The sequence below is a fragment of the Rhinatrema bivittatum genome, chromosome 3, assembly GCF_901001135.1.
Source record: "Rhinatrema bivittatum chromosome 3, aRhiBiv1.1, whole genome shotgun sequence".
Lineage (NCBI taxonomy): Eukaryota > Metazoa > Chordata > Amphibia > Gymnophiona > Rhinatrematidae > Rhinatrema > Rhinatrema bivittatum.
This window is the reverse complement of record NC_042617.1, coordinates 13,060,078-13,083,428: the sequence shown is the minus strand read 5'-3', so window position 1 is coordinate 13,083,428 and position 23,351 is coordinate 13,060,078. Positions and strand designations below refer to the sequence as shown.

The following is a 23,351-nucleotide window of genomic DNA, read 5'->3' as shown; positions in this document are numbered from 1 at the left end:
TTACAGTTCAAGCTCTCCAAAATGTTTGCATGAAAGGCAAACTGCCTGCAGCTTCACGCAGCATAGTGCTACAATACTTGCATGCTAAATCAGCTTCTACTCCTGACACGGTTCTCCCTCTCTCTCTCTCTCTAGGAGAAATCCCACCCTGGCTCGAAACTAGAGCTGGCCTGAAAGGTCCACCCCAGTCATGTATGTGCTTCTTTTATTTTTATTTCAAGGCCTGCTGTTTTCTGACTGTTCATGTTTATTTGGAAGCCACTCAGGACTTTGGAGGTTGTGGTACAGACTTTTTTAAATAAAATAAATAAATATGCACACGAGTTATTTCTAGTTAATTGGGTAGAGGACAGCAACAGGAGGCAGCAGGATATGAATGCAGGACATGAGAGAAGGCCCACGGTCCTGCGCATCCCGCCTTCTGATGGTCGAAGGGGCTGCCTTAGTATATACCCACGAGCCTGGGGTAGAATGAGCCCTCTGTAATGCCTTAGGCTTTTGTGACTTTACAGGGGACCTCTTTACGGGGGCAGCTACTATTCAGTAAAATGGATTTAGGATTTCACCAGGAGCTGACATCGCCGGAAGCTCCGACAGTATCCCTGCGAGTTCTGCAAGTCACTGAAGTTATCACAGGGAACAAAGTAGTACAGTAAGTTTCAATAGAAATAACCCCTTCTATTTATAAATGTGGATTTATAGTGTGCCCAACCAGGACACCAATGAGCTTTTACAATGGCAGCCATAACTGTACATTTCCAAAGATGTGCATAAAAGGATGATGATGTACTTTAGCAATTTACAGTCAAATAAACAGAGATGTAGATAGATAAAATGTTTTGTCAGATCACAGAGAGCTGAAGTGCCTGTCCCTAAGGTCTCTCGGAGTCACTGACAGAGCAGGGATTAGGATTTGCATGCTAAGCTCTCCTTACCTGGGCTCTGAATGCTTTTACCACGAGTCCAAACCCGCACCCTCCTGAGGTACATCTCGTTTCCCACTCAAGGTTATTTCCTCCTCATTAGCAACACAACATAATGCTGCAAATAGCAAAGCGGGAAGGAGATGCCTTGCAACACCGTGCTAAGCAAATACATTTCCAGCACATTTCTACCTTCTCTGCCCTTCCAGTGTTTCTTTTCCTAACTGAAGTCTGGCAATTTAAATGAACACATTTGTGACGGTGTTAAACAAGGATGTCCATCGAGCTTGGTCAGCTTCTTGAGGGTACGAGGCAGGAGAACTAGAGTTTCAAAAGATTTAAAAAAATTGATTTTTACAAGCACATGTGGGGGAGAAGCAAAAGAAATACATTTAAAGAACACAGCAAGAGCAAGAGTCCTGAAGAGGCCCCGTTCTTAAAGGGAAAACGCTGCCTGCTTTTCCGTAGATATTAGGGATGCTAATGCATTCCCTGTCCTATCCCCACTCCTGGGAACGCCTGGTGGAACATGCAGAGAGGGCGGGCAGCCTTCAGAAAGCCAGTTATCCCCAGAAACTGGCCCCGCATAGCATGGGCCCAACAGCTGAGGAAACGTCACAGGCGCGGAGGGAACAGATGCACAGATCCAATCTGGTTTCAGAACTCCTCTCTTCAGCTGGATCATTTTACACAAGTTCTGTGGGATCTGCCCAGCAAGGAATTCCTTGAAGGTCTGCTTAACATTTGGCTACTTGCCTGCTTTCCCGGGACCCATGAAGGCATTGCACCAGGCCATTAGGAAGCAGTGGGCATTGCTTATTTTTACGAAGCAGCCTGAGGGCTGAGGCTCATCCTTCACTCCAGAAGTCCTAGCAGGGTGCGTGCAACCACCAGAGCGAGGGGGCACCAGTAGGCTTCCCGGCCCTTCTTGGGATCCCTAGAGGCCATGAGAGGGCAGTCACCGCGCCTGCTGGCCTGGCGGTCCCGCACCGACACATGGAAGCATGCTGGGTTACACAGATGGGCACATACAAACTTGCCAAATAGAGACCACTTTTCCATTTTCTTCATCCAAACATTTCAGGATAAGGCTGTGTTCATCTACTTGAAAGCACAGACAAAGATTACATTTGAAAGCTGCAGAATCTAAGTATTTTTAAATAAATAAATAAAAACCACCAGCTTTTTTTTTTTGTTAATCTCCTTTCGCTCCCTATCTCTAGGGCTTTCAGAGGCCACACACCTAGACTCTCCCTGTCTCTCCCCATCCTGTAGGGCACCAGATGTGCTCTCTCTCTCTCTCTCTCTGTGCTTTCTACTTGCATATACAGTGCCGACCTGCATCGAGTGCTTGGGAAATGTAAAATCCAGCCCCCATTTATCTGTCTGTGTGTGTGGGAGGGGGGTTGCAATTCTAGGGTTTTTCTAGCAAACGAGAATGCCGGGGCAGCTTAAAAGTCCCTGGGAGACACAGAGACAGACCCGAGGAGAGCTGCTGAATCCAAACCCCACCCCAAAGACCTAGCACAGCCCCAAGAAAGGATGAAAGAAAAGCGAGCCCTTGTATCTGTTTCCTCTTCACTCTCCCCCTCTGCCCCCTGCATGACTGAAAGATGAAATGAAAGTGGACAGCGCAGCAGAACTGAACAGCCGCTTCCTTACTGATTGTTGGTACGGTTTACACACTTCTGTCACCTGCCTGTGACCCTGTGACGTCCGCCTCTTCCCTCCCCAGCGTCTGAAGCTACCAACCATGGCTGCACTTGCCCATCAGCCCAGGTTACTGCTAACCTTGTCTATCTGGCTTCTTGCAGAGACAAAACGCCACGGCAGCTGCTGCACCCGAGTCTGTCCTGGGGACCCCCCCCAGCCATGAATGTGGTGCTCAGAGTCAGGGGGGGCTGCAAACCCACGCGGGCAACCTCCTGCCCACTCCATTACCTCAGCAGCAGACAGAGGGAAACTGATCAAACTCCCCCCGCGATTAAATCTCGCGGCATTCACGCGGCGCGACTTTCTAACGCGGGACAGAAAAGCAGGCCACAAAACCGGCCTGAAGCACCTGATGGTGGCCTCACCTCAGCCAGGGCCCGCCATCACTTAAAGGGCCTGAGGCCCAAAAATCTCCCCTCCCCCTCCCCAAATATGGCAACTCCTGCCTGGTCACCCCCTCCCCTTCCTACCTGTAGAGGCAGTGGCAGCCCCCTCAAGTACAAGAAACATAAGTTGTAAAATGCACGATGATGCCCCCTCCTCAGATATCCAATCCAGCCCCCTTCAAAGCCCACCCCCAGCAGGTCGCCTCCTCCACCCCGGGTCCAATTTCAAACATATCCCTGAGCTTTAGTCGCCCCAAAATGCCGTCAACCCGCCCTTGCCCCTGTCAAAGACTTTATCCCATCATGGGATAGGAGCAAGGCCAGGCTGACACCATTTTAAAAAAAATGGATTCAACCAGGCCCGGAGTAAGGGGGTGCTCCAGGCCCCCACCGACCCCCAATGATGGATTTTGGAGGTACAGAGGGGGCTGTGAATGGGGGTCCAGCTGTCCCCCAGGCCATCAGGGCCTATTTTCCATTTGGGGCATGGGAGGGGGGGGCTACTTGGCCCCAGGGAAATGTGGTGGAGGAAACCGATGTGGCTTGAAGCTGGGGGGCGCTTTGAGGGGGGGGGTCATTTATCTCGAGCGAGGATTGCATTGGATACCTAGGGGAGAGGTTAGGGAAGGGGGCATAATTTTAACTTGAGGGGGTTGCCACTGCCTCTACAGGTAGGAAGGGGATGGGGTGACCAGGCAGGAGTTGCCATGGACTCCCAGGGCGTGATCTGAGAGGTTTTCAGGGGGGGGGGGGTGGGCTACTTGGCTCTTTAAATTTTCCCAAGGGACCACCGAGGACCCATACTAGTATCCCAATATTCCCCAGGGAAAATGCCCCCTTAAATGTGATAACACAGTGGGGCTTATGCATAAGCTGCTTTGCATGCATTAGGTAATTTTATGCATGCAAATGTAGGCAAAGCAGCTTATGCATAAGCTGCTTTGCATGCAAATGGAGGCAAAGCAGCTTATTTCCGTAAGGGGAGAAATACATTGAAGATCTCCCTATTAGATTGTAAGCCCTCTGGGGAGAGGGAAATACTGCAGTACCCGAATGTAACTCACCTTGAGCTATCAGTGAAAAGGCCGGAACTAAAATCTGCATGATATATGCACATCAGTCTCATGCATAATCACTGTGAATATCTCAGCCTGGCCTAAGAGATGCTTTGCAGGACTAGCTGACCCTCAGATGGGGCTCTGTAGTTCCATATCCCACTGGAGATGTCAGCAGAAAAGGATCCACGGGCCTGCCACACCGCTCAAGCTCTGGTTATTACAGGTTACCCTTCTAATGAGATGCTAAACCTCACTGCCCATTATGTACAGGAATTGCTCAGCTCCTCTGCCCACAGGGGGCAATGGCTGAAGTTTAGCCTCTTGGCTGCAGTAGGCTGTCTGGAAGAGTCCCTGCCTTGCGTGCTTTCCAGAACTTGAGCAGTTCTCGCAAGGCCTCTGCTTTCCCCAGGGTAATTGCCAAGTTCCTTCTGGCACCAGAACTGCAGTTCTCCCCCCCTCCTCCTTCCTGACCTCCAGTGGAACTCCGGTGCCACCTGTCTCCATTTCCTGCAGGGCACACAGCACCAATATTAACGCTCACAAAACCTGATTTAGCAGTGACAGCATCAATGGAAACACGTGGAGCCGGAGGTCTGCATTAGAAGAGGGTGGGGGGATTGGTGGGGGGATAGGGTGCTGGAGAGAGGAAAAGGTGGTCAACAGCTTGCTGCACAGGGTGGAGGGAAGATGTGGCCAGTGACTGTCTAGGGGGTAAGGATTTGGTTGGCGATGGCCAGCAGCTGGGTAGGAGGTAAGGGGAGTGGAGAAGGCAGCAGCAGTTCATAGGGGTGAGGAACAGTACAAGAATGGAGGGAAGGGAGAGATGAGAGCGAGACAGAAGGAATAAGCAGGCTGGAGGAGTGGAGGCAGGTAGAATAAAGTGAGAAACCTACGGACAGGGAGAAGCAGGCTGTAGTGAGGGAGAGAGCGAGGGATGAGAAGAGAAGCACGGAAGTGCATGAAAGAAAAATGCAACGAGAAGCAAAAAGAAAAGGGAGATGGAGAAAAAAAGGAATAAAGCCGCATTGGACTCAAGCACAGCTTAGAAGCTGTTATTTTTAAATATTTAAAGGCAAGATTTTCACTAAAATTGATTTTATACATAAGTGTTTCTACGCAAGGGGATCCAAAGCAAATTACATCATTCATGAAGACACTGTAAAATAGTTACAGTAATGTGAAACTCCCAATAGTGGCCTAACCCCCGGTGGCACTAGGAGGAGCGCTGAATTACGGCAGCTCCTCTTCCTAAGCTCTGTCACTTTGTCCCTGATGTGCGCTTCACGTGCCCCGCGCATGGTGCCTGCAGCCGCTGGCTTACACTCAGGACTGGAAGTGCAGCGTTCGATCTCCGAGTCCGGTACCCGGGGATCTGCTCTCCTGGCCAAGCATGCATCCTCCTGCCAGGGAGGGTAAAGAAAAGTAGCAGAAAAAATAATTACAACTTTCTAACCCCCCCCCCCCTCCCCCATGAAAACAGGGGACTCCCCTCCATGTCTGCCCCAAACTCCCCTTCCTACTCTAGTACTGCCCCCTTCATGTCCCACCTGTGCTGCTCATCTCTTTGGAGATGTGAACTCGTCTGATCTTGCCAGCTGCCTGGTCTTGGACTGGACGGCCAGGTGTTCAGCTGTACTGACCGGACACTGAAAATCCGGCTCCTCTCTCGCACAGCTTCCTGGTTATAGGGAAGCCAGAGCCCAGAGCTGAGCTGTGTCCCAGCCCACTTGCCTCCTTTCCTGTGTTGTGACTGGATGAGATGGGTAGAGGAGGCGGGGAACAGCACAGCCCTCAATTCCCATTGGCTCCACAGAGCTCTGCAGCAATGCCCTCTGGGTCACTCCCCATCCTCAGTGAGTTCTGGACCAAGATCCAAGAGAGAGGCTGTAGCCAGCCAAGGGATACAGGACAAGAGGAGGGGAAAGTGGAGAAAGAGAGAGTCAGAGTCACAGGATGGGGGAAAGGAAGACAGACACATGGGGAGCAAGGGAGGAAAGAGACAGAGAGGGGGTATGGAAGGAAGGAAGGTCACAGGGAAGGGGAGAGGCACAGTGGGGGCATGAGGAAAGGCAGGAGACAGATGAAGGAAGAGTCAGAAGAGACACAAAGGAGACAGGGAGGCACAGGACAAAAGGAGATAAAGAGGAAAGCACTGGGGAGGAGAGGCAGATAGGAGGGAAAGAGACGAGCATGGGGAGGAGGGGACCACAAGAGAGGAGTGTACGGAGGAGGAGGGCGGCATATTGAGTGTCAGGTAGCACAAGGGAGACATATGAAAGGCTGGAAAAGTTAAGGAAAGAGAGTGAACCACCTGTGGCTGTGTGTTTGGGAGTGAGTAAATGTGTGTGTATGAGATAGGAGGATGTGTGTTTGGGAGAGTGTGTGTGTGTGTGTGTGTGTATGAGATAGGAGGATGTGTGTGTGTGTGTATGAGATAGGAGGATGTGTGTTTGGGAGAATGTGTGTGTGTATGAGATAGGAGGATGTGTGTTTGGGAGAGTGTGTGTGTGTGTGTGTGTGTGTGTGTGAGATAGGAGGATGTGTGTTTGGGAGAATGTGTGTGTGTGTGTGTGTGTGTGTGTGATAGGAGGATGTGTGTTTGGGAGAATGTGTGTGTGTGTCTGAGATAAGAGGCTGTGTGTTTGGGAGCGTGCCTGTGTGTCAGAGAGTAGGCTGTGTGTGTGTGTGGGAGCGTGCATGTGTATATGAGAGAGGAGGCTGTGTGTGTGTGTGGGAGCGTGCATGTGTATATGAGAGAGGAGGCTGTGTGTGTGTGGGAGCGTGCATGTGTGTATGAGATAGGAGGCAGTGTGTTTATGGGGAAGTATGGAGGTGGCTGTGTATTAGAAAGGCTTTAGTTGTGATAGAGAGCAAAACCTTATGTGAGAGGCTGCAGTTGATATCTTTATGAGCATAGCTGAAATATTTTATAAAACAAAGTATATTGAGAGGGGTGATTGAAAGCCAAGTAATGAGTGGCTCGACAACTGACAGTAATCTGTCACCTCCCCCCCACGGTATGAAGTTTAGCAGGGTGTCCAGTTATGGTCCATGGAAACGTTGAGCACCCTATCACTGAGGCCTTTCTGGCACAGTAGCAAGCATCCTCTCCTGTCCTCTGCTAGCTGATGGCTGAGATAGGTTAGGTACAGGGGTTTGATAACCTGTGGAGGTCTCTTCCAGTGAATCTATTGTATTACAGACTAAAATATTTTCTAAGCAAAGGCAGAAAACCTTGCCTGATGAGCCAATTGTCTGCGGAAAGACGGTTTCTGAAGAGAATGCACAAGGGACTTCCTTCATGTACCATAAAAGAGCGAGCAACCTCACGCATGTAGAGAAAAATTTCCATATGGCCATGCATCAAAGTGTCAAAAACTCAGCGAGGAAAGAGAAACTGACCCATATTTATGAACCTGAAAGGTCAACAGCAAGAAAAGCTTCCCTGCGGTTGCAGTGGCTCTGAAATAACTGCACTCCTCTTCCAGGAACAGGACGAGAGTGAGAACTGCAGCCGCATCGTTCCATGTACAGTACCAGGGCGAAAGGCAAGGGAGCCGCATGATCTACCAAGTCTGACCTGCCCTCCTGCCCGGGCAGCCTTCGGACAATGATCTAATCACCCTAATGCCCCATTTCCCCATCAATTGGCAGAGGTGACTGCAGGAGCAGCAGTCTTTCTTGTCTTCAGCACATCAACTGGCCCCACTGAACAGGAGACCGGAACTCCAGTCTCCTGCAAGCCATAGGGAGAGCACTAAATGAGGATTTTGCTTCCCCAGATCAGGAACCCGTGATAGCCCTTATGTCCCAGCTGCCCACCACGCAGTGAAAGCTACACAGATACCACCAAGAACCTCCCTGACCCCACTCGGACTGCAGGGGATATTGAATTCCTCCCCTCAGCCGGACATGCAGCCGCTCTGTCCGACAGGATGCTGTGGCCCAGATCTGCCACATCATTTCCTGGTCCCGGCAAACTTGCTCTCTCCAGGATTTTGACATTTTAGGCACAGGCCTAGTAGCCTGGTGTGAAAATGCAGGCTTAATCCTCTTCTTATATAAACCTGGGTAATTAGAATAAATACCACAAACTGCACAATGATCTGCAGGTCTAGATCAGGCCTCTGCAAGAATAAACCCTGACCGCTCTGGCAGCCGACATGACAAAGATTTTCAGAAGGCATTCTTGAGCAATGGACACAAGTAATTACTTCTTGGTTTCCACAATACATGCAAGTTTTAGAAATAGTTCAGACTTGCAGAAGGCATAAAATAGGGTCAAACTTCAGAGCATAAAAAGCGAGTATCCAGGCGAGTACCCAGAAGCACCAAAACATTTTGTGTAACAGCGAAAGGATGTGGAGCAGAACAGCACGGACAGACGCTTGTTCACCATTACACTAAAGGCGTAAAAGGGAGGGTATTGCATTCGGCCTTCTGCTCTCCCCCCATTTTCTCAATTCTGGCCTCAGTCTTCCCTTGCTCCCTCACATGTAGCCATGCCAAACTAATCCCCATATAATAAGGATCGGAGAGACGCCTACATATCAGTGCTTTGTACACTGAGCCAGCGGTTCCCAGCTTGCAAAGTCCTATCTGACGCACACATTTAGGCTTTTGCCATGAACAAAGACCCCGTGTGTGTTTGAATTAGCCCTAAGAGATTACTTTGTAAGCAAAGTGCTCTGTGATCTGCAAGGTTTTAAGTAATCAATGACTGTTGAACAAATTGCTTTAACAGATGAGGATACAAAATCCTATTTCCAGCTGTGGGGAGGGGAGCCAGACAAGCCCAGCTGTACTAGTTAGTAACATACTGCATCCTAAAAACATGGAAATGAAAAACTGGGGAACTGCTGGCCTGCTCCATGACAGATCTGAGCCACGGCATTCTTGATCCTTCCTTACCTTCATTTCATTCTGTTCTCCTCAGTTTCCTTTCTCATGGCTGATAGCTGGACCTTACCACTCTGGTTATGGAAATATAGAAATGGAGCAACTTTTCTATTACACCTTAAAGTTTACATTTCTGTTTGGGGGCAGCCTGCATGGAGTGGCAGTTGCTACTGCCCTTAACAGAACATAAGAACATAAGAACATGCCATACTGGGTCAGACCAAGGGTCCATCAAGCCCAGCATCCTGTTTCCAACAGAGGCCAATCCAGGCCATAAGAACCTGGCAAGTACCCGAAAACCAAGTCCATTCCATGTAACCATTGCTAATGGCAGTGGCTATTCTCTAAGTGAACTTAATAGCAGGTAATGGACTTCTCCTCCAAGAACTTATCCAATCCTTTTTTAAACACAGCTATACTAACTGCACTAACCACATTCGCTGGCAACAAATTCCAGCGTTTAATTGTGCGTTGAGTAAAAAAGAACTTTCTCCGATTAGTTTTAAATGTGCCCCATGCTAACTTCATGGAGTGCCCCCTAGTCTTTCTATTATCCGAAAGAGTAAATAACCGATTCACATCTACCCGTTCTAGACCTCTCATGATTTTAAACACCTCTATCATATTCCCCCTCAGTCGTCTCTTCTCTAAGCTGAAAAGTCCTAATAACCTCTTTAGTCTTTCCTCGTAGGGAAGCTGTTCCATTCCCCTTATCATTTTGGTAGCCCTTCTCTGTACCTTCTCCATCGCAATTATATCTTTTTTGAGATGCGGCGACCAGAACTGTACACAGTATTCAAGGTGCGGTCTCACCATGGAGCGATACAGAGACATTATGACATTTTCCGTTTTATTCACCATTCCCTTTCTAATAATTCCCAACATTCTGTTTGCCTGCCGCAGCACACTGAACCGACGATTTCAATGTGTTATCCACTATGACACCTAGATCTCTTTCTTGGGTTGTAGCACCTAATATGGAACCTAACATTGTGTAATTATAGCATGGGTTATTTTTCCCTATATGCATTACCTTGCACTTATCCACATTAAATTTCATCTGCCATTTGGATGCCCAATTTTCCAGCCTCACAAGGTCTTCCTGCAATTTATCACAATCTGCTTGTGCTTTAACTACTCTGAACAATTTTGTGTCATCTGCAAATTTGATTATCTCACTCGTCGTATTTCTTTCCAGATCATTTATAAATATATTGAAAAGTAAGGGTCCCAATACAGATCCCTGAGGCACTCCACTGTCCACTCCCTTCCACTTAGAAAATTGTCCATTTAATCCTACTCTCTGTTTCCTGTCTTTTAGCCAGTTTGCAATCCACGAAAGGACATCGCCACCTATCCCATGACTTTTTACTTTTCCTAGAAGCCTCTCATGAGGAACTTTGTCAAACGCCTTCTGAAAATCCAAGTACACTACATCTACCGGTTCACCTTTATCCACATGTTTATTAACTCCTTCAAAAACGTGAAGCAGATTTGTGAGGCAAGACTTGCCCTGGGTAAAGCCATGCTGACTTTGTTCCATTAAACCATGTCTTTCTATATGTTCTATGATTTTGATGTTTAGAACACTTTCCACTATTTTTCCTGGCACTGAAGTGAGGCTAACCGGTCTGTAGTTTCCCGGATCACCCCTGGAGCCCTTTTTAAATATTGGGGTTACATTTGCTATCCTCCAGTCTTCAGGTACAATGGATGATTTTAATGATAAGTTACAAATTTTTATTAATAGGTCTGAAATTTCATTTTTTAGTTCCTTCATAACTCTGGGGTGTATACCATCCGGTCCAGGTGATTTACTACTCTTCAGTTTGTCAATCAGGCCTACCACATCTTCTAGGTTCACCGTGATTTGATTCAGTCCATCTGAATCTTTACCCATGAAAACCTTCTCCATTACGGGTACCTCCCCAACATCCTCTTCAGTAAACACCGAAGCAAAGAAATCATTTAATCTTTCCGCGATGGCCTTATCTTCTCTAAGTGCCCCTTTAACCCCTTGATCATCTAACGGTCCAACTGACTCCCTCACAGGCTTTCTGCTTCGGATATATTTTAAAAAGTTTTTACTGTGAGTTTTTGCCTCTACTGCCAACTTCTTTTCAAATTCTCTCTTAGCCTGTCTTATCAATATTTTACATTTAACTTGCCAATGTTTATGCTTTATCCTATTTTCTTCTGTTGGACTTGGGGGCGGCCTGCACGGAGCGGCAGTTGCTACTGCCCTTAACAGAAGGCTTGGGGGTGGCCTGCACGGAGCGGCAGTTGCTACTGCCCTTAACAGAAGACTTGGGGGCGGCCTGCACGGAGCGGCAGTTGCTACTGCCCTTAACAGAAGACTTGGGGGCGGACTGCACGGAGCGGCAGTTGCTACTGCCCTTAACAGAAGACTTGGGGGCGGCCTGCATGGAGTGGCAGTTGCTACTGCCCTTAACAGAAGGCTTGGGGGTGGCCTGCATGGAGCGGCAGTTGCTACTACCCTTAACAGAAGGCTTGGGGGCGGGCTGCATGGAGCGGCAGTTGCTACTGCCCTTAACAGAAAGCTTGGAGGCGGCCTGCATGGAGCGGCAATTGCTACTGCCCTTAACAGAAGGCTTGGGGGCGGCCTGCATGGAGCGGCAGTTGCTACTGCCCTTAACAGAAGACTTGGGGGCGGCCTGCATGGAGCGGCAGTTGTTACTGCCCTTAACAGAAGACTTGGGGGCGGCCTGCATGGAGCGGCAGTTGCTACTGCCCTTAACAGAAGGCTTGGGGGCGGCCCGCATGGAGCAGCAGTTGCTACTGCCCTTAACAGAAGGCTTGGAGGCGGCCTGCATGGAGCGGCAATTGCTACTGCCCTTAACAGAAGGCTTGGGGGCGGCCTGCATGGAGCGGCAGTTGCTACTGCCCTTAACAGAAGACTTGGGGGCGGCCTGCATGGAGTGGCAGTTGCTACTGCCCTTAACAGAAGGCTTGGGGGCGGCCTGCATGGAGTGGCAGTTGCTACTGCCCTTAACAGAAGACTTGGGGGCGGCCTGCATGGAGCGGCAGTTGCTACTGCCCTTAACAGAAGGCTTGGGGGCGGCCTGCATGGAGCGGCAGTTGCTACTGCCCTTAACAGAAGACTTGGGGGCGGCCTGCATGGAGCGGCAGTTGTTACTACCCTTAACAGAAGACTTGGGGGCGGCCTGCATGGAGCGGCAGTTGCTACTGCCCTTAACAGAAGACTTGGGGGCGGCCTGCATGGAGCAGCAGTTGCTACTGCCCTTAACAGAAGACTTGGGGGGCGGCCTGCATGGAGCAGCAGTTGCTACTACCCTTAACAGAAGACTTGGGGGGCGGCCTGCATGGAGCGGCAGTTGCTACTGCCCTTAACAGAAGGCTTGGGGGCGGCCTGCATGGAGCGGCAGTTGCTACTGCCCTTAACAGAAGACTTGGGGGCGGCCTGCATGGAGCGGCAGTTGCTACTGCCCTTAACAGAAGGCTTGGGGGCGGCCTGCATGGAGCGGCAGTTGCTACTGCCCTTAACAGAAGACTTGGGGGCGGCCTGCATGGAGCGGCAGTTGTTACTACCCTTAACAGAAGACTTGGGGGCGGCCTGCATGGAGCGGCAGTTGCTACTGCCCTTAACAGAAGACTTGGGGGCGGCCTGCATGGAGCAGCAGTTGCTACTGCCCTTAACAGAAGACTTGGGGGGCGGCCTGCATGGAGCAGCAGTTGCTACTGCCCTTAACAGAAGACTTGGGGGGCGGCCTGCATGGAGCGGCAGTTGCTACTGCCCTTAACAGAAGACTTGGGGGCGGCCTGCATGGAGCAGCAGTTGCTACTGCCCTTAACAGAAGACTTGGGGGGCGGCCTGCATGGAGCAGCAGTTGCTACTGCCCTTAACAGAAGACTTGGGGGCGGCCTGCATGGAGCAGCAGTTGCTACTGCCCTTAACAGAAGACTTGGGGGGCGGCCTGCATGGAGCGGCAGTTGCTGCGAAACAAAGAATTCAATGGGACTGTTAGAGTAACTAGTTTTGCTGTCCAACCCTTTATTAAGGATGGATGTTATATACACAGAGCAATGCATTACTGATTTTGCACCGAAGAGAAGAATCTTACATTGGTAAAACCATTTATACTTTTGTAGAAATAAAAGTCAGAGTTTGCTAGACAATTTCATGATTACCTGTGTCTGGATCATCAGACAAAGAGAGCAGAGCAGCGGCTCAAGTACCCCATCTCCAACAGACCTGAAAACCAGCGCTGGCAGCCACAAGAAAGACAGAGGCTCTCCGAGGAGAAGGGGCCACGTTGCACCCTGCGGTACACGGCCAGGAGATCTGCATCAGGCCTCCCCAGGTGACCGGTTTCTACCTTCATCACTGGAGAGATTTCCAGGAAAGGGCTCACTGCCCCCAAACCAAGCAGCCCTCCCCCGCCCCTCCCAAAAAAGAAAAATGAAGAACAATGGCAACTGGATTTTCTGACAGACAGCAACGCGTCCCCTGGCCTGGATGCCAGAATACGCAGTGCCCGGCCGCGGGACCAGTCCTCACCTCTTCTTTAATTTGAATAGGGGGTTCTGTCGGTCAGAACACAAGGCCTTTCCTTTCCACCCGGCACGGAATTAGTGAGTCTCTCTCCCATGGCTGGAGGCTAGGGCCATCCAGAGGGAAAACAGGAGAGGAGAAGGAAATGCCCATCTCTTCCCAGCTACAAATCAATTCTGGTCTTGGCTGCATCCTTGAAGAGGCAGACTGCAAAGTGCTCAGATTAGTTCCAGCAGCAGGAAGGATTCACATTCTCCTAAAGCTGGACCCATTACTGCACCACTGCTCCATTAATCTGGTCACTGCCGAGAAATCAAGGTGACCAGAGCAACTCACCGAAGATTAGTCTGAGATGCCTGGAAGTTAACGCCCACACATTACAGCTGCTAACACTGCCTGCTGGTGGCAAAAGAATCGCCATATTACTCCAATCGTGGCTTCCAACTGGTGACCAGAGTAAAGTTTGAACCTCTTGCTTTGATTCCTAAATGCTTCCACTTGGGTAATCCAGCGCATCTGGTAGATTTCTGGCTTGTTATTTATTTACATCGTCATTCTGTATACAATCATGAGGGTTCACAACAAACATTTCATTAATAAAAAGGCAGTGATTCTAGGCTTATGTACTTGAAAAAGCTAATTACAATAAAACCCATCATCAAAAAATTAACAAATTAACAATACTATCACTCACATCCACAAAATTATCCTCAACCAGAAACAGGGTTTCTAGCGCTCTTACCCCATTAATTTGGAATTCTATTCCGTGACTTGTGGATCAAATTATTATTTGCATTTTCAAAAAAAGACTAAAACTTGGCTTTGTGACCAAGTGTTTTCTATTCCTTAGCCCTCTTAGTTTGATTGCAAGTTCATTTATCAGGGGGAACTATTGCTTGTGTTATGAAGCAAGGCTCTACACAACTTATGAACCGACTGGTGTTAGAGTCATTTCCCTTCCTCCCCCTTAACACTTCTCAATCACTTTGTTCCACTCTCCAGAGAATTTGCCCAACCTATAATCCTTGATCACAAACACAGCCAAAGCTTTGGCTACCCACACCCCTCTCTCATCACATCCTCCCAACCTCTCAGGGCATAATCCCTCTTTTCTCCTCATTACAGCAATCCTTGACTCACCCCCCTCTCTCTCTCTCCCCACGTCATCCATCTTTTTTTTGCATCATCTCCTAGTCCCAATCATTGTCCCTGCCTCATCCATTGCTGTATTCCCTGGCTCATTCAAGCCATCTGCCTTCAGGGGCCTCTCGCCTTGCCCCTATTCTTGTTCCTCTTCATTTACCTCTCATCCAACCTCCACACACGTCTTCCTTCTTAGTCTCCTTGCCCTCGATCTTCCCATCCATCTTCCTCACCTGGGAATCATTCTGCCCGTCTCTTTCCCTCCTCTCGTTTGGCCGTTGGGCCCTGCTCCTACCAGTTTCCTCTTCCCTAGGATTTCCAATGCTCTGTCTCTCTGAGCAGAGTGAGAATGCTTTCTTTGGGGCTGCAGCTGAGTTACATTTGTTAAATTTGGCAAGCATGCAGTCCTCCTGAAAGAGCCTCTCCCCTCCTCATGGATAATACTAAGCCAGCCCTGGCAGTCTATGGGGAAACATTAAAACTATCACCTTCTTGGCAGTCAGTAAAATAAGAGATAAAGAGAAAGAGAAAGCTCCTTCAGCAGGAGAAGTAGCTAATTGTGTATGGAAGATGGACGATTATAGGCATTACTGTATGCAAGTAACAGCGAAGTGGCATGGAAAATGAAGTACAAATGTTGAAATGGAAGTAAATTGAAGTGTGAATAATCCTTCCAGATTGTGCAGCATTAGTGCTTTCAGCTACTGGCTGTCACCTGCATGCCGGCCTAATTACCTGGTTAAAAGCAGCAGATACGCACAGAGCCAACTGCAGTGGGCCCAGAGGAAGCTGAGCGGCCACTCCAGGCAGGAAGTGCATCGCGTTACCTGCCATTTCAGCTGGCAATCCCCCAATCATTCTGCCACGGCTGCCTCAATGCAAAGAGAGAAGAAAGCAGGATGCCTGGTTTTAGACTGAGCACTGGGCTGGAAGGGCGCTCAGTAAGTTCACACGGACGCACGCGATACGTTCTTCATTTAAAATCTGGGCACTGAACGGTGGCATTTTTCCTGAAACCAGCTGTGACCATCAGGAAGCCCCATACAGCACAGCTGCTCTTTGGACTTAATGAGCAGTTAGGGAACAGATGTTCTCCTTTAAGTATTTTCAAAGGATGGCTCAGTGGCAGTGCGTACATGGGCCATATGGAAAATCTGGCTTCAGTTCCTTGCCCGGGGCTGGTGATGTTGGGAAGTTCAGCCGTCACTCAATGGTGGCCTTAGAGGTCCACATTAGCTGAGTTCTGAAGAGGGGCCCAGCTTAGGACCATCGCTGCAACAGGTGGGCTAAAAGGGAGAGTTATAAAATACATTCAGTGGTTGTAAAGGAAGGCTCCTGACACCATGGCCCAGTAAAGACTGGTTCTGATTGATCGGAAAGCCCAGGATCAGCAGCAAACTGAACCCTTCCCCACCCCTACAGGTTTCTCCTGCTTCGTTCTCAGTTTGTGCTCTCCTGAAATATACACGGCCTTCCAGTGAGCGCAGACTGGATTTCAGGTCATGACTGCCACAGGGATATAGAGGCTTTCAACGCTGGGTTACGAGTTCCCGCTCAGTTCAGTGGTGTCCAAATCCCATTCCCACCTGAAATCAGGGTAGGATCAAAGGTAAGACCTAAATAATGAACGGAGGATGGTCAGTTCTCAGCCTTTTGGGGGTTAATACCCTGGGGACATGAAAAAATGTGGATCCCGGCAATTTGTTAGCAGTATCTGTAGAGATGCCAAGTACTTAATTATTACAGAAACTATTTCCCTACAGCAGGGTGAAGCACAAGGGCAGGGAAGAAAACCTGTTGCGTAGATAAATGAACTGGGTATGTAGAGAACAAACATAGAGCTCCTTTATTTATAGGGAATCATGAGATCCATGATAAGAAACCAAATTCTTTGAAGAAGATCTGCACATTCTATAGATCATTAATGAGGCCTCATCTCACGCACCATGTCCAGCTCTGGGGACCATATCTCTGGAAGGACCGAGTGGAGGAGGTTCAGATGGTGCAGAGTTGGACCCAAAGAGATGACACTTAGGGACCTAAATCTGTACACCCTAGAGATACATGAGAAATACCTAAAAGGTATTACTGATGCACAGGAGGTAAGCCTTTTTCAGTAGAAGGGGGTCATGATGCGCAGCTCCAAGGGTGTAGACAAACTACATCCAGAAAGATTTTTTCCTCAGAAAGATTGGTGGAGGTGTGGAATGCCCTCCCGGGATAGATGGAGGCTAAAATGTTGCCAGACTTTAAAAGGGTGTGGGATAAAAACAGAGGTTCCTTAGCTGTAAAACGAGAGAGAGAAAGAAGAACTATTACATAGCAGCATGTGAAAGTGTTTAATGTGTCCTACTTGAATGATTTAACAACTAGTTTTGGGTCACCAGAATGAATAGCATAGTGGGTAATATGAAACACAGGCTACACAATCGATATTTTATATCACTCTGTTAAAATTGCTCCACATGTGTTGTTCTGTCTAGTTTGTTGCAGCAATTGTATGTTTTTATGTTTTACCTTAATTTGATTTGTATATTGATTTTATTTGTACCACCATATGGATAAGATATTTTATAACCAGGTTATGAAATATTAATAAATTAAATGAAACGAAACCAGGCAACTAAGTCTAGCAGACTGGAAATGCTGTAATAATACAGGCGCTCACCTAGCCGGGTCTGTCTGGCAGGTTATACTGGGGAATTAGGAAGCTGGATACTTGGGCAACAGTCAGGCTAGTATTGGTGAATATTTGAGGATAGACAGGGGTGCCAGGGTGAGTTAAGTGGGAGATCTTGTAGACACTACTGAAGATGGAACAGAGTACAAAGGAAGACGATACAAACTGGCTAGATAAGAAGAGATACCCTACAGGGGACCACTCCGTGGCTGGTGGCTAGGGTACATCCCTTGGTAGTGTGGAGAGAAATGATTGGGCAGACCGGATGGACCAGCTCTTGTGCTACATTGATGTTCAGAGTTTTGCTGACTAGACAGATGCTCTTTTTCCTTCCTTGTGATACACGGCCTCTGACATCATCTCGGCAACAGCATGCTTCTAAAATTCACAGGCTGCCAGTCAGGGTCTGTGATCACCTAGCATACAAGCCCCTACATCTCTGGACGGAGCTCCCATATTCTCCCGCACCCAGCTGTAATCATTATACACTTCACCGGCCGCGGCTACAATGCAAAAGAGCAGGCTAAAGAATCTCTCTGCAAGGACCAGATTAAATGAATCCAAAAGATAAAGAAAAATCCCCTCAGCCCTTGAAATAAAAGCTGATCATTCACATTACTTGGCAAGAAGGCTCCTGCTGTCATAAAATAAATGAACAAAAATATCACTGTGCAATACATTAAGTCTGAGGCACTGCTTCAACGTTCAGGCCTATAAGCAGTGGAAAAGAAGAATGCAAATGCCACAGGAAAGGCAGGCAAGAGCTGATGGCAAATCCAGTCGGTGCTCTCAGTCCACATCACGAAACGTCGCACCCCAAGGCCTTAATATCAGAAGACGTGGGCTCGCCCCCCTCTGCTCCTGACCTCAGCTGAATCCATGGGTAGAGAGTGGGACCCACCTGCTATATATTTCAGGGAGGACTTCCTGTCCCAGAGCAGACCAGAGGACTTTAGATCAGAAAGTTGCACAAGGACCTTTAGAAAAAGGGTGAGGGGCTACTTGTTTCATGTGGCTGAGGCTATGGGCATTTTTACTTACTGCAGTATTTAAATGTTTGTGCTGCTTTTAGATTTCTAAATTATGTTAATACTCTAATTTATGATTGGATTATCCCATTGGCGCTATTATTTTTTTTTTTTAATTTGCCCAATGCTGATTATATTTGGCTTTTCCCAGGAATAAACAAAATCGGGACTATAATTATCCTGGCATTTGTTGATTTTAGATGTATTTATTATGAATGTTCTTTTGTTCATCGCTCAGGAATTACCTGAGAGGCAATTTATAAATCTAATAAATAAATACTTAAAAGATGCGCTTGTCCATCTTCATCTCTAGAACCTGACTGCAGATGAACATTTTTTTCTCCGACTGCTACCCTGGGTTGCACCGTTGTTAAAGTCAAGGGGACAGGCACCCACTGGACACATCAATCTTTCCTACAAATGCCCAATTTCAATGTAAAATGTATTTTTCAGCCGCTCGCTCCGAAGATTGTGACGGCTAACAAAATATAAAACACCTACAGTAAAATATACAAAGCCACAAAACTGCTCACTTAGTACTAAGGAATCCTAGATTTTCTGGTTTACGGTTAGTGCAATCATCAATATTTTATAGAAGTAATGCAAAGCAGAACAAACCATGCAAACCTCAAGAGGGAGTTGTTGATCAAAGAATTTGATAAGGTATTCGATGGCAATTGTGTTTTACAGGTTAACATGCAAGCTCCGCAGCTTTCGGTGCTACCTGACCAGCGCCTCCCTGGGGGCTTTCTGACTAATCTAAGGCAAACATGGAGGGCCCAGGTTTTCTGTCCTGAAGCACGGGAGTTTCAGAAGGGCAGACTGCGCATCCTAAGTCTTTAGCAGGCCGCGGGATCTTTGAGTGCGGGTCTTTCCTGGGCCCGGCCACCGATCCCATACGTCTCAGCACTCCTGGACCCCTTGCTGACTGGGGCTTCTGTAGCAGCTCCATGGGGGCAAAAACCTGCAGCCCTGACTTTTTAAAGTGCTTGGCCATCTGCCACCACAGCTACATCCCTGACTAAGGGTAAGGAAAGTTTGGGAAGGAAGAATGTCTCGCCTAATTTGTAAATCCTTATTTTGTAGCCTTTCAAGAAAAGTATCGTTTGATACGTCATTACAAGTCATGCACTGTATTTACAGAGAAAAAAGGATGGGCATGCTGGTTTTTTGCATGAAAGCAGTGTCAGCACAATAAGTCATCCTGGCACGACTCATTTTTCCTGGAGCTCAGGGATGGGCGACAATTCTTCAACTGCTCGTGCTCAGAGAGGCATGCTGGGTGAAAGTGACATCTACATCAGCTTTGCGCTGGCTGGAAAGACTTTATTGTGCAGAAAATGTTACTACCACACACTTCCCAAGCCACAAGAACAGACAAAGCAAAATATGCTTGACCACTTCTGGAAGTGAAGGGGGTTAAAACCCTGAGCCACTGCTGCCATCAGAGCTGCAAGAGAATGAGAAACGTAGTGACTGAGAAGGAGTCCCTCAAATCAGCCCCTGCTTTCTAAGAATGTCCTCAGCGAGACTTCCACCCACACAGTCAAACAATTGCATAATAGCACTCAGTGCGACGCAGACTCCGCTTGATGTAAATGTAAACCGGCAGAGACACCAACCTATGGGAGATACCCGCCTAGAATCAGCCCAGATGGAGAAGGTCTACAGCCCTTCAAACCCCTACGATGGCACCAGGAGATGGAAATAGGGAGAATGGCAGAAGGCGTGTGCTGCAGACTGAGGCAACCGCCCAGGACCAACTTCCCTCAGTCTCCTCCCACTCACAAACAGGGATGTCTTACTCTTCAATCTAACTATCGGCTCGATACAGTAAGGCCGCGGTAAAAACAGTGCGGCAGTGTCAGGCGCACCCTTCCTCCCCGCACGCACAGTTCTCCTGACCTAACGCCTGATTCTCTCTTCTAATCGCATGCAAATGCATGCCGCGGCTGTGAAGCGTTAGGGAAGGGTTATGCCCGCGCAACCCATTTTACTGTATAGGCGCTGTAACAGCGCCTATACAGTAACCTGGGTGCGCTGGTACCTGTCATTTCAAATGACATTTGAAATGACAGGCACCAGGAAGTGTAAAAAAGTGTAAAAAACAAAAAACCTGTGTGTTATATATAAAAATAAAAAAATTTTAAATACCTGTCGGAGGGCCGTGGGTCCAGGCGGCCGGTGGGCAGCCATCAGCGGCATCCGGTAGTCCCTTCTCCCAAAATCGCACGGGCGGGTCGGCAGCAGGGGGGGGGGGGGGCGGCAGCAGGATCCGGGAGCGGCGGGTAGGCAGCAGCGGGGTCCGGGGGGGCAGCGGCAGCAGGATCCAGGGGCGGCAGCGAGATCCGGGGAGCGAGTAGTGGCAGCGTGTTCGATCGGGCAGGCAGGTAGGTGGCAAAAAAAAGATGGCCGCCTGCACGGGAAAAGCGTGCAATTGGCCGCTGAAGACGTGACGTCACGACGTTTGGCGTCACGGGGTGTGACGTCACGTCTTCAGCGGCCAATTGCAGCTTTCCCCCGTGCAGGCGGCCATCTTTTTTTCCCACCTACCTGCCCGATCGAACACGCTGCCGCTACTCGCCCCCCGGATCTCGCTGCCACTGCCGCCCCTGGATCCTGCTGCCGCTGCCCCCCGGACCCCGCTGCTGCCTACCCGCCGCTCCCGGATCCTGCTGCCGCCCCCCCGCTGCCGCCCCCCCCCGCTGCCGACCCGCCCGTGCGATTTTGGCGCTCATCCAGGCAGGGGGAGCCGGAGGTCGTTCGCCGTCGGCTCCCTCTGCCTGGATGAATGCCCGTGCAAAATCGGGAGGAAGGGAGAAGGGAATACCGGATGCCGCTGATGGCTGCCCGCCGCCCACTGGCCGCCTGGACCCACGGCCCTCCGACAGGTATTTAAAATTGTTTTATTTTTTTATATAACACACAGGTTTTTTGTTTTTAACACTTTTTACACTTACCATAGCAGGCCCGAGCCTTGCTACTTTTTCGTTTGTTTTTTTTTTTGCTTCGGGAGGAGGGGACCGGACGGGGCTGCAGGAGACCGGACGGGACCAGGGCGGGTAAGCAATGTTTTTACCCTACACTACACTAACTCCTACTAGGGGGAGGCGGTAAACTAGCAGGTTAAGGCCGCGGCAGAACAGCGGGTTACGGAGGAGATAATATCAGCGCCCGTTACAGTATCGCAGGGGAATAGCTAATTCCTTCATTATACAGCTTTTTCGTTCATTTACATGCTGGGTGCGGAAAGGGTTTAGGAAAGGGTTTAGGAAGCGCTAAGGACGCGTGAAACTGGAGACTGTATCGCTGGATGGCCTTACTCGTCTGTATTGTGCGCTCCCAGCACGTTACAGACGGGGAATCTTTAACTCAACGTTACTGTATCGACCTGTATGTAACGTGGCTGCCATGGCTGCCCTCACCACACCTTCCCCTTAACCCTTTAATGGTCAGCCGTGGCTCGTGGGTAACTTTTACATCCCTGCCCACGTTGTGACAGAGTCCGTCAATCCCAGATCGGTTTCAGCAGCTACCTTCACCCCGGGAGGGATCACCAACGGAAACATCAGCACGCTCTGTGACATGGAAAGCAAAGAATATCCCTGCTTTCAACTGCCTACAAGAACGACTTCTTAAACTGTGTGTAGAGAACCTTTGAAAAGAAATTCAGGGAAGAAAGGAAGCAAAATTAAGTTTAGAACTGCTCTTAGTTCTCTGGAGTCGCAAAAGCAGAGTGTCACACTCTTTCCAACGGAAAACCTTCAAACCATTTCAGATTGCGAGATCTAGGGGCCAGAGGCCCCATACAACCACAACACAACCTGGGCAGCTGCCGTGCAAGTTCCCCTCACACACACGCACTTTTGCTATTTATTGATTGCCATTTTCATTTTTGTATTTCTTTATTAATCTTATGCATTTTCTGAGAATGCTGTAAATGCTGATTTTGGTGTGTTATTTTTAATTTATTGCTCACTGCTTTGACGTAATAAGCAATACGTGTCAGCAAAACAACAGATAAACAAGTTACCTGCGAGATATGATTGTCATTCAAAACAGGTCGTTTATGTGATTATGTGTCCGTGCGGCCAGTTTTATATTGGGCAAACGAAAAGAAAAGTGAGAGTGCGTATATTGGAGCATTTAAGTTGCATACGTTCAAAAAAGGAAGGTGCTCCGTTGGTAAAACACTGGTTGTTATTGGACCATCGGCTAGATTAAGATTTGAAATTTTGTATCATTGCACATGTAGATTTGAAGAAAGGGGGGATGTTTCTGCAAGTTTGGTTAGGAAGGAGCAACAATTTATATATGACTGGAGTACAATAGAAGCAGATGGAATGAATGTAGAGGTTGAGTGGAATGTGTTCTTGTAACTATAGTATAGTATAGTATAACCAAGTCAGGTTGTATTTGTTTGCTCATTAAATATTTCAGGTTGTGTGTTGATGTTCAGAGAACCTTTGTTCACCCATGAGCAGTTACTTAGATTATGGGATAATTAGAGGTGGGGTATTGTGGTGTTGGTATCCAAGTCGGAATATTAACCATGGAGCTGTTGTGCGCATATACGTGCATGAGGTCGTTACATTGGCGAATGCATTCAAACTGTTGTTGTGAAGCTGGGGAAGGTGAGTGTCCATGAACTATATTTGTTTCTTTAGATACGTGCTCTGTTTTGTCTGACCAATATTTTCAATTGTGGTTGTGTTTACAACTTTATATTTTAGTGAAGATTTATGGTTAAGGTGATGGTGAAGAAATCGCATCGTGACATTTAAGGCAGCGGTCTCAACATCGCACAGAGAGACAATACGCATGCGTCGGCGTTTTTTGAGATTGGATTTAGAGTGCAGGGAGTAGTCCATATGTAAATGTTTTGTGGTTGTTGCAGTAGGGTAAGTGCTATATGTACTGGTTGATTTATATAGGCCATATGGGGGTGTTCCTTTGCTTGTTTAGTTTAAATTTTGGACTTTCATGA

At 48.4% G+C, this 23,351-nt stretch overlaps 1 protein-coding gene across 4 annotated transcripts in view; it reads right to left on the bottom strand.

Annotated features, from left to right (window-relative positions):
• Positions 1 to 23,351, bottom strand: part of ZFAND3 (zinc finger AN1-type containing 3) — a 558,612-nt gene that overhangs the window by 167,412 nt on the left and 367,849 nt on the right. Inside the window, exon 1 of one of the 4 annotated variants that reach the window (XM_029592915.1) lies at positions 14,817 to 14,895. The exons of the other annotated variants lie outside the window; for them this stretch is intronic. Coding sequence (XP_029448775.1) covers positions 14,817 to 14,880 — 64 coding nt within the window. The 5' untranslated portion in view covers positions 14,881 to 14,895. Of the gene's footprint in view, positions 1 to 14,816; positions 14,896 to 23,351 lie in introns of those variants that run through there. 4 annotated transcript variants of the gene reach the window in all.